Source organism: Watersipora subatra, chromosome 4 (assembly GCF_963576615.1).
Source record: "Watersipora subatra chromosome 4, tzWatSuba1.1, whole genome shotgun sequence".
In the NCBI taxonomy this organism is placed as follows: domain Eukaryota; kingdom Metazoa; phylum Bryozoa; class Gymnolaemata; order Cheilostomatida; family Watersiporidae; genus Watersipora; species Watersipora subatra.
In genome coordinates this window covers 42659057-42670737 of record NC_088711.1, presented here as the reverse complement: position 1 = coordinate 42670737, position 11681 = coordinate 42659057, and the positions used below count along the sequence as shown (strand labels likewise).

The following is an 11681-nucleotide window of genomic DNA, read 5'->3' as shown; positions in this document are numbered from 1 at the left end:
GTTATTCGGAGCAAACGTTAATTGGTTTGTTTTAAGTTAAAGTTTTTGGAATAATTTTGTTATGAAAATTAAAACAAACACAAGTCTAAAATTACAATGATTGTTAAAAAAAGTTTTCAACAAGTTGAACAACTACCAAAACATAAGAAATGTGCTAAAAGTAACAACAGCTCATCTGCTTTTGAAATATCAATGCTGTGTCATAAAATATCATCATTTTACAACTAACGACACACAATAGCAATACTGTACAATGTTATTTCGTTTTCGAAATGGACACTCGTGGTGAAATAATTGCAACGCATGTAACGATATTACATGTACGTACTGATGTACAGTGTATCTACTTGGACATGTACATTATGTATAGCAGCAAGACGTAGCTACTTACTGCTTACGTATGGACCAATAATGTTATGCGCGAAAAAATCTTTAGATAGTAAAATGCTAGGCAATTGCTCATCAAAGGAGTCGTCATAGCAGAATATAATAAATAATTATTACTCTGACCTGCTTAACACATACAGTAATATGGTGGAATCGAAGACCATCAAAATAGCTATTGGTGTTGCTGTAGTTGGCGTGTTAGCACTCATAATTGGTCTTGTGGCTTCTTCGCTTAAGAAACTTGACTCATTCGAAAGTAAGTTGTAAATTTTCGTATTCCGTAAATTTTCCTACCACGAAATTTTACTGCTTTATTGTACATGTTCTACATAATACTTTATTTCTATAATCTAAACAAGAGCAAAGACGTTCTGATTTTAAAGTTAAAATGTGTTTGCTCTTGTTTAAACTATGCAGCAGTTGCAGACCTGCCAACCCACGAGTGGGGCAATGCGTGAGATTTGGTTTTGGGGCAATTGATGTATCAATGATAGCATATATAAAATTTTTGAAATTGGGGCAAAAATCTCACGCATTTTCATTTTTTCTTTGGGGTGATTGCGTGAGTCTCACGCCCAATACGTGAGAGTTGGCAGGTATGAGCAGTTTCTACAGATCGATATAGCTACAGTTTGGCCATGTCATGCTCCCAGCTCCATGACTCGTTCACCAGTACATTGTTTTTTAGTTGGACTCAAGTATGACACGATTAATAAGAATCTTCAGACTGAAGTCTTTAGAGAAGGTCTCCATACTGGTCCACCAGGCTATGAAATGATCGTATTTCCGAGTATCTACACGACAAACACTATCGATGACACTTCAGTATGATCCCTTTAGCTTGACTTTTCTCACCGTTTTTATTTAGCGTTACTTGAATACTTTTGTTTTCATTTTTATTGGTTGTAATGAAGTCCTTTTACTTCCCTTCTGCACTATCCAGCAGGCTTATATTTCTTTTTTGTGCTTCGGATTTCACCTTCCTTCACTCAACATCACATTTTTCTCAATTTCTCGCCACACTCGATTTTCCGACTTTCTCAATTTTATTTTTTTGCCTCACTCATCAGATTTAACTATGTTTATTACTGTGTCATCAGTTGTTAAATCCAAGTCTATTGCTGATTCAAATTTTGAATTATTTTCTTAAATGACCATCAACCATAATGCTAGCGAGATACTCTGCTTACCATCAAAACTTATTCAGGTTGAGAATCTATTTAAAATTGCAAACACTCTTCAGATCAAAATGATCTTTTGATTCAAATTTAAGGAAGCGTATTGCTAGGATACAAGAATAAATACTTTATTAAACTTGGTTTCAAGAAATGTTGCGTTTAAACTCTCTTGATGTCGTGAGTATATGTAAATTTGCCAAGCACATCTTTTTTCTTGAAAGTAACTCCAACTTTCATCCAATGCATTTTATTTTCCACTGCTGTTTAGCTAGACCAAATACATCTGGAAGAGAACAAGACAGAATTCGTTATCATTTGCAGAGACAGGAAAAGGTTTTTCACAGATCTTCTCTTGTTACAGTGCCTCAATATGGATGGGGTGACCATCAAGTTGGATGTTTCCTACCAGTTTAAAGCTCGACCTAATGATTTGTATAAGCTTGTCACTCAGTTCAAAGACTTTGATACCTACCAAGAAGTTCTCTCTGCGGCAGGTGAGTTTGAATTTGTCATATTTTGTAGGTAGAAGCCATAAAAGCCCTGACAATATGTTTACTTAGGGGTCGGCAAAGCTTGAATGGTTGTGAATGCAGCTTGAAGCAGCATTCAAGCTGCAGAAGCATCTTTTTCTTAAATTTTATTACTATTTGAAGTCATAAAGTTTAAAAAGCAGAAGCAGCATTGTTAGTGCATAATTTAAGTTGTAGTTTTAGAGCGCCTGCTGATGTAGAGAATTTCAAGACATAAATTTCACATTGACAGGTTTCGCTGCTGTTCAAGTCGTTTGCAGCAAGTTTGACACGAATGACATTCAGACCAACCGGACACAGTTCACAGTGCAACTCAAGGTTAAGCTCCAAGAGAGATGCGAACTTTTCTTTTGTGATGTAAACGATGTGCAAGTGAATGACATTCGAAGGCCTGCCAGTTACGAATCTGCTATTAGAGACAAACAAGAAGCTGTCGAAAATGTTCAGGCATGTATAACAGTCACAGCTACTCTCTGACTGGAATAAAGAACTTAGCCTAACATGTGTTTAAAATGCTAATATTAGATGGTACATTTGTGGATACTGGAGAGTATGTACTGTATGTCTATGTGGATACTAGGAAGTATGTATATGTGGATATTAAGAAGTATGTTTATGTGGATACTTGGAAGTATGTCTATGTGGATATTAGGAAGTATGGCTATGTGGATATTAGGAAGTATGTCTATGTGGATTCTAGAGAGTAGCTCTATGGTGAGACCAGGAGGTGTATCTACGTAGATGCTAGAAGGTTTTTCTATATCGGAACTATTATATAGTGTAGGAGTGCTGACTTCCAAGTCCTTTTAGGTTGCTGTCGAGGAACGGCCAAAGGAACAAACCAAGGCTCAGACTCAGCTCAAGGAAGCCAATTATGCCGGACGAATTCTTGTGCAGAAAGCAGAATCTGAAGCTCGAATTCTTGAGTTTCAGTATGTATCTTTAGACATCTCTGGTTGTTCAGAAAGCATATTGGTTAAACCTGCATTTGTCTATAGGCAGCAGATTGAGTAGATCTGCATAACTGTATAGACAGCGTATTCGTATAAACTATGCATGCAAGACAACTCCATTAAACATAGATATATTATTTTCAATATAGATTTTAGGTTTTTATAGGTTTTGGTGATCGGTCTATGTGATGCTGACTGTGTCACATTCAATTTCGAAGCCAATAAGAAAATGAGCACAAATGTTAGGTTTTGATGTTAGCATTATAATACAGGTAGTCTTCGTTTAAAAATTAACTTGCACGAAATTTGATTAGATTTTAACAGAAAGTATCGGTATTTTTTTATCCTTTGCGATTGTTTTGGATGTTTGTCGTGATCAGACTGCCAGGATATTTCGAGATTAAAATCGAAAAAACTTGATTTCGGTTAAAATGCTCACAAGAAAAACACATCTCAAGAAATAACGTCAGAAGTTGTGTTTCCTGCTGGTCCCTCTCACTATGGCATCAAGTTACACTGCGTTCAAGCTGCAGTGTTACGCGTCTCTATTTACATATATTTTATTTTGTATTTGTTCTTGATCGATAAAATAAACTTCAAATATAGCTTCAGATTTCTATGGTTGTTTTAAATAATTTAAAAGGAGCTTAGGTTGGTTAGAAATTGTCTTACTTTTTCCCTCTAAATGTTGTGTTTATAAATACTCCTATATAAGTACTCGATGTAGATATGATTGTATATTTATCACTTGTCAACAATATGCATGACTATTGATTTCATTTTTGGAGAAGTTTGAGCAAGTTTTTCTTTTGAGCTTTTTAACCACAATTGAGTTTTTTCGATTTTAATTTTGAAGCATCTTGGTAGTTACATTACCTCAAACATAAAAAACAATCACAAATGATAGAAAGATAGTGATACTTTCCTATAAAATTTACTGTAAAATTTTGTATAAGTCTTCAAATGAATGATAGAGTAGTTATGAAGTCCTGTTGTTACTCCGAGTTGACGTTAACTGAGTACTTCCTGTACTCAATGGCTCCCCCAAGTCTGGGAAGGTAACCGACAAAATTGGATGTCTTTAATATGGCTTGTGAGTTCAGCAATATGTTGTGTACATTTGGTTACACCTCATTGCATCGTTGTCTTTCACTGACTAATAATGCATCTGTATCACCAGTCAACTTACTTTCGGTGGTCTCAACATTTTCCGACAGCAAAACTCTCCAATAGTTTCTTTTTCTAGTGTCTGCTTAGCAGAAGGCTGTGTGAGTGTGTTTCAAGAGCATTGTCACACAACCAATAGCTCGGTGATCTTGGCTGGACACGTCTGAGTCTAGCCTGTTTTGACAAACTGTTGTTTTTGCGTTGTTTTGAGTTGTCCCCCAGCAAGCGCCGCAAGCAAAACAACAGCTTGTCACGAGACGCACTGCACCTGATGCATCAGCTGCACTGAAAGGGAGTTGTTCTTTTCTGTCTATGCGGCTTGGCTGCGATGTTATGTCGGTCGCTCCATTGGTAATCATAAAGGATTTCGCGCAAATATTTATGTAGAAAAATTAAGATAAGAACGTTTAACCAGAGACCAGTCTCTGCGGTAAACTTTAGTAGAACTTGAGAATTTAGGCAACAACAGCAACTAAACATGTTGTTATTTGTGCGCTCAGTCAGTTTTATTTCTATTTTTGTATCAGTCAGTTTTATTTGTTCTTATTTTTAATTTATTTTATTTTTAAGTTCTACTAAAGTTTACCGCAGAGACTGGTCTTTGGTTAAACGTGTTATTCTTATTTTTTTCTACGTAAATTTTTGCACGAAATCCGTTGATTACCAATGGAGCGACCGACATAACATCGCAGCCAAGCCGCATAGACGGAAGAGAACAACACAATTTAAGTGCAGCTGATGCACGTCTTGTGTTTTTCTCGCTCTACAGAACGGGAGACAACTCCGCAAAAACAACAGTTTGTCAAGACAGGCTAGTCCGAAGCCAGTGGCAAGATAATCTTGACTACTGGAAACATGCCCAGAGGCTGAGATGAGTTTAAGGTTGGATGTGATTCTTGTCATCACCCGGACTTTTTTGGGAATTGAACCTTTTCCTGTTGTTTGTAGGTCAGACACTCTAGACCACCCGGCTGTTCTTTTCTCCTAGCATCATACATTATTAGCAACAATGCATAATGTTCACATTATAGAATGTGTGTACTGCTGCATAGAAGACCATCGATTCGCTGATTAAGATTCCTTTGTGTTTTTTAGAGCGGAAACTGAAGCCCAAGCGATTATCAATCGATACGAGTTGGAGGCAGCCACATATGCCAATATTAGCAGGGATCTCAATCTTACACCGGAAGGTAATTATAATTATTAACATAGCTAGTTGAGTTTATGATGGTTCAGGAGCCGTATTTGTGTATGGTTGTAGTTATCGACGATAAACAAGGTTTTTAAAACTGGTCTCTCAGGCTACTTCTAGTTTGCTATGTAATATATTTTTGTTACATAGAACTTTATTGGGCACAGTACATACCGTAAATTTCAGCGTATAAGTCAACCCGGTGTATAAGTCGACCCTGTGTATAAGTCGACCTGGCGTATAAGTCGACCGTGTGTATAAGTCGACCCGGCATATAAGTCGATCCGGTGTATAAGTCGAGGTCTGAAGTTTGGTTTAAAAATCCTGGTTTTGCCATGTACCTGTCGTACAAGTCGACCCCCTTCTCTGACTCAGGTAAATTGACCGCTAATAGTTGAGTCAGCATCAGAGGTGGCCGATGTGTAGCTGAAAAAATGGCATTCAAAGACGCCATCAACAAAAATGCCCATGTATGTTTTGTGCTGTCGGCAATGCATATAACCATTTAAGGTTGACTTGCAACAAAATTCAAATTACAGTTATTTGGTATCAAAAGATTCACCATGTCTTACTCTGTTGTGTTGTAGGTGACAAATATGTGGAAATGTGATTACAAGCTCTTAAAAGCTCAAAAACGAAAAGCCGCGGTAGATTGGATTCTATTTATTTCTCCGACGTAGTCATTACATTTGGTTATCGTCTTGTCACGTGATGTTCTCACGTGAATTGAAAGGCCAATAAAAAGCTCAATATAAAACTTATCGTAGCACTAGTTTATGACAAACACTTCAGGTTTTACCGAAGACCCCGTATCAATTATAGATGCTCGCTACTTTACAGTTTTGTTTCGGCATTATCTAATTGTCAAGTCGTAATCTGATCATGTGACCCAATACTTCGCAAATAATTTTTGCAGCACTTTTCGATTATCACAGGTGGCCAACAGGCTCGTCTTGATTATCAGACAATGATATGTACTCCTTCGAGCTAAGGTTAAAAAATTAAACAAATTTTTACGGTAAGTTATTAGACATTAGTGCTAAAAGTGACAGCATTACAATGACAATAAAACAGACTCATAAGAACAATAGACATGGTTTTATTGAATGCGTGAAGTATATTTGTGAAAATATTTCGATGAATGAGGTTGCTTGAATGTGTAAACAGAAACCATCTTGTACAACTACGTCCCATTTGAGCCGTTTTGGAAAGAGAATCCAAACTACGGCGGTCTCGTGTGGCTGCGATTAACTGTTCGTTTTTGAGCTTTTAAGAGCTTGTAATCACATTTCCACATATTTTGCACCTACAACACAACAGAGTAAGACATGGTGAATCTTTTAATATCAAATACATGTAACTGTAATGTCAATTTTATTGCAAGTCAACCTTTAACAAAAGAACGAGAAGCGACAGTTCTAGTGAAGACCACACAGCATGAAAAACAATACTTTACCTCATATTGATCCGCCTCGCCAATAAAACGACACTTCCACTTTTGATGATATAATATGTATAATTTTAACAGAAAAGCCATGCCGCAAGACAGATTTATGTCAGGAATCGTGATTTATGTACAAGAAAAAGGATGGTGGATGTGTCAAATGGATTACTGAAGTGTTGGCTTGTAGGCAAATACAGTGCACCCTTGGGTTACGATTACCCTATTATATGGTTTTTCGCCCTACAATGTGGAACACGATGTTTTTCGTCCCTGCTATATGACATTTTTTTCGCCATAAGATATCAGCACAAATGTCTCCCGAACTTGAAATTTGGTAGTTGGTGTGCTAGATATGTTGAAATAACGAAGATGCCGATATGCTATTTACCGAACTCCCTCTCACAACGCTTGAAAGAGATATGATGTGCTCTCTCTCAGTTCAGCATTGTTTGTTATAAGTTATAGTGAAAACAAATAAGTGATAGAATTTTAGACGATGACAAAGTTGAGGTTTAGTTTAGTAGAATACATACTAAAACTTAGCTGTAAGTATGTGTTTAGTAAACTAAATTCATTTGAGTTAAATTCAACTTTTATGTTATACATCTGTCTATAATCCGTTTTGAGACTGTTTACTTTATATGAATTTTATGTTATACCAAGCGTAAAATACAGTACACGCAAATAGCCTAATCTGTTCCAAGATCTTCCCAAACTACCTGATGAGTCCTTAAAAAAAGCCAAAACGTAACTTTTTAATTTAATGATTGTACAGTAACTGTGGTATAATTGGTGACTGTACAGTAACTGTGGTATAATTGGTTTGTATTGACAACTTTTCTCTTTCTTGTCACTTTCATTTGGTTTATGGTCCGTGATTAGGGTAATTTTACTTTGAGTTAAGGGGAGCGCCCATCTTCAAAGTCAATTTGTTTACTTTTTTTCGCAGCAAGATCTATGCTGCAAAGAAAGCAAGAAAATTATTGTATTTAACTAAAATAAATTAAGAGACAAATATATATTTACTATAATAAGAGTGGCGTCTATCTGTTTATCCAAAGCCAGGGTTGGAGGCTAGTATAAAAAATTGCTTTAAATGAGATTGCAACTCGTGACAATCAGCTTGGTAGACCGACACTCTAACACCTGCACCAATCACACATCTTTAAATATGGATTTCTGAATAATTGTGAAGCTACCTATTCTTTGTACTTTATCAGCACACCTGATGATTTCTCACAGTGCACTAGATTACCAGGGTACTAGTATAAATAGTAGAGATACACATATACGGCGTTTTCTCTCCTAAATGCCGCACGAGAGATAATGACATTTTAAGACTAACTACGGGACTCTTATTATTCAAACCGAGTTTGAGAACTTGCACCTACTTTACACTTGACACTATATGGAACTTCTTACGCAGTATGATGCAATAACTTTACATAAATTTTTTATGTAAAGTGAAATCTTTACTATAATAAGAGCCATCATGTCTGTCCATCTGTTTGTCCGAAGCCGCGCTAGGAGCGTTAAGAAAAAAGATTGCTTCACACAGTAATCAAACCTGGATATTCAGATTCTAAGGCAGACATGCTGCCGTCTGCACCACTCGACCACCTTTTCCCATCTAAGCAAAATTGTATACATAGTTATTACACATGACGATCTCACAGGGCGCACAGCGTCTAAGCATAATTGTGTACATAGTTATTACACATGACAATCTCTCACGGCGCACAGAATCTAAGAATAGTTGTGTACATAATTATTACACATGACAATCTCTCATGGCGCACGGCATCTAAGAATAATTGTATACATAGTTATTACACATGACAATCTCTCATGGCGCACAGCATCTAAGCATAATTGTGTACATAATTATTACACATGACAATCTCTCATGGCGCACGGCATCTAAGAATAATTGTATACATAGTTATTACACATGACAATCTTTCATGGCGCACAGCATCTAAGCATAATTGTGTACATAGTTATTACACATGACAATCTCTCATGGCGCACGGCATCTAAGAATAATTGTATACATAGTTATTACACATGACAATCTCTCATGGCGCACAGCATCTAAGCATAATTGTGTACATAGTTATTACACATGACAATCTCTAGCGGCCCACAGCATCTAAGCATAATTATGTGCATAGTTATTACACATGATGATCTCTCCCTGCACGGGACTACCAGCATATTACTTTACATAAGAGGATGTTTATGTTATACGTAGCGTCTAATGTATTGGAGTATTGAACTTCATCTAAGTTCATTGGTTGAACTAAGATCACAACAGCCTTTGTTTGGATGTTTTCATTGATTCAGTGATGCTTAATATATCGGTAACAGTTCTATTCTTTAACAGCTAGTCGATTGCCATTACCAAGGTGAAGTCTCACTGGTCTGTAAATCAACATTATGTAAAACAACATTTACTGATGATAATAATAATAATCATCATAGTGATCTAATAATAATACTCTGCTAATAAAAGTAGAGTTCAGGGATAAAACTAGGAATTCTTTTAAGTGAGTAAGATGACAATGAAAAGGTTCAGATGATTTTAGTTTGTGTGTAATCATGCATTTGTAACACACATTTTAAAACATTGTTCTGATTTACACTCCAAATAGGATATTGTTCAACCATTGTAGTAGTATAGTGACATTTGCCCCTTTTCCGTCCCTGGAGGGATGGAAAAGGGGCAACCATAAAAAGGATTTGGTTTTGCAGCAATTTGGCTGATAGCAATCTAGACAGAAAAAAACATCTGTGGGACACATGATTTAGCATCAGCTCATAAGTAAATGCAAGTTCACAGTGTGTCCCACTTACACATTTAGGCTTCAGGAACTATGGCTATATTTTTCAATCCTACCATGTCGAATTAGCTCTTATTATTTTCTTTTCTTAGCGCATGATATTTAGAATTTTTCCAGCAGTTGTACGTGTAACTCAATATTTTTGATCAACACACGGTTTGTCGTTTACCTTTGGTGCTGGTAATAGTAATTTGAAATTGAGAAATAATTATTTTATTAAGAATGCTGGTACTCTAGGGATTTTCTAATCTATTTTGTTGTAAAAGTGACTTGTACACTTTTGTGTTTCTTCTTCATATATGAGACGGAGAACATCATAGATATATATACCTATCATAGGTATATATATCTATGGAGAACATAAACTCTTCTGGACGTTCAATCAATTGTAGTTTGTTGTTTTGTTCTAAAAGCTGCGTAGGCCACGCCATTGTGTGACTTTAAACACAGGATAGGTTTTAGTTACATGTGCTGGTGGTAAGGTGTCGCTCCATCTGATGGAGTTAGCTTGGGAGTCTATCTATTAGCATTTCGAGAGCTTGAAGTTAAGCTTCCTTCTTATTACTATAGTTACTCTCTCGCTTTTGTCTTTCATTTTGAGGTACTCTAGTCTAACCGGAACGCGTCATTGTTAAAAGTGGAGTTGTGTTACACTGCTTTTCTAAATGTTTTAGCTGTTTTAGTCGCCTTTTATACATTTGCAATAATTTTAAAAATTATGTTTGAGGACTTCTACGAATTGTTAATGAGAAATTATTAGCCCCTTTACTTTCTGCTGTAAGTAATTGGATATTTAATTGGGTTTACTCAGTATTATTCAGCTCTTAAGGCTGCCCAGCTCATCCTAGTCAGTGCTGTATCTGGGGTCAGCTTCTTGCATTCTCATCCATAAGTATTTTTTATCGGGCTGACTGGTTAAAACTTAGTTTTTTCATGATACGTAACATTTAAAGCAAATGAAAATATCTACAATTGTCTCGGTGCTAGAATCCATGCGCGTGTTAAAGTTTTGGGAGTTGTCTTCGCATGCAACATTTTTTACCAACTCTGTCCTAACATTACATATCATTAGTTATACTTGTCTGGTGTGTTTTTATGTAGGCCTTATTTCCTATGTTGGCATACGAACCATAGAGAAGACGCCGAATCCTGTCTACATTGGACTGAAGGCTCCTGCTAAGTCTTCATACGTACCGTAGATCAGCTGGCCTCGCACCAACTCCTACCCAGCCGCTCACTCTTCATGTGTCTAACGTTTGAGTCTTGTTTTATTTTTTTACAGTGCCTTTTCCTTGACGTATGCTCAACTTTTTTCTTTGTTTCAACTTACGTTTCGTACTAGTTTTTAGTAGGAGTGTGCAATCACACAATATTGATCTACAATCTTGTCTACTTCCACACTCAGTAATTTGATATTTCTTACTAGCTGTACAATTTCCAGGTTAATCATTTGTTTTGATTTACAAGATTTCTTTTGGTTTGAGTTCTATTCTGGTTGATTAACATTTCTTATTTTTCATTCGCACTTTTACCTTACGGCGTTTAAACTTTTATTTCGCTTGGCTACATCAACAGGGACTATACGTTACACACGAAGTGCCTTAAGTTCCTCTGGTTGGAAATCAACATAGTCTGAGGTTATATTGACCAACCCAAGTGTAATCTTGTGTGATTTAGTAGTACTTTCCAAATAGTCATAATTTTTTTGATATCTCATGTATTGTGTTTTTTTAACAATTCCTATTCTATTTTTGTTAATAAAACAGTTCGTCCCTCAGTATTTTGTATATCTATTCACTATGGCTACAGCTTTAAATAGGTGATGCGATTCAATTTGCAACCATCAAACATTTTTATGGATTAGTTTCACTAGATGCTTGTGTTACGAATGAGAAAACAAATAATTTTAGCTTAAGCTCCTATCTGCACAAGCATGAACATTTCAGTCGCTTCACATTTGAGGTTTAATGACAATGTTTAGCTGGAT

At 36.2% G+C, this 11681-nt stretch overlaps 1 protein-coding gene across 1 annotated transcript; it reads left to right on the top strand.

The window, feature by feature from the left end:
- The first annotated feature begins 458 nt into the window (after nucleotides 1-458).
- LOC137393566 (uncharacterized) lies at nucleotides 459-11474 on the top strand. Its single transcript, XM_068080179.1, has 7 exons — nucleotides 459-643; nucleotides 1076-1212; nucleotides 1927-2059; nucleotides 2328-2542; nucleotides 2906-3027; nucleotides 5311-5405; nucleotides 10796-11474. Exons 1-7 carry the CDS (start codon nucleotides 532-534, stop codon nucleotides 10891-10893), a joined length of 912 nt encoding a protein of 303 aa, XP_067936280.1. The 5' UTR covers nucleotides 459-531; the 3' UTR covers nucleotides 10894-11474.
- Nucleotides 11475-11681: the final 207 nt, after the last annotated feature.

Excerpts from the sequence above, each read along its gene's own strand:
- LOC137393566 (XM_068080179.1), top strand. The coding sequence starts at position 532 with ATGGTGGAATCGAAGACCATCAAAATAGCTATTGGTGTTGCTGTAGTT. Across the intron at positions 644-1,075 it reads GAAACTTGACTCATTCGAAA|TTGGACTCAAGTATGACACG; the intron begins GTAAGTTGTAAA and ends ATTGTTTTTTAG. Across the intron at positions 3,028-5,310 it reads GCTCGAATTCTTGAGTTTCA|AGCGGAAACTGAAGCCCAAG; the intron begins GTATGTATCTTT and ends TGTGTTTTTTAG.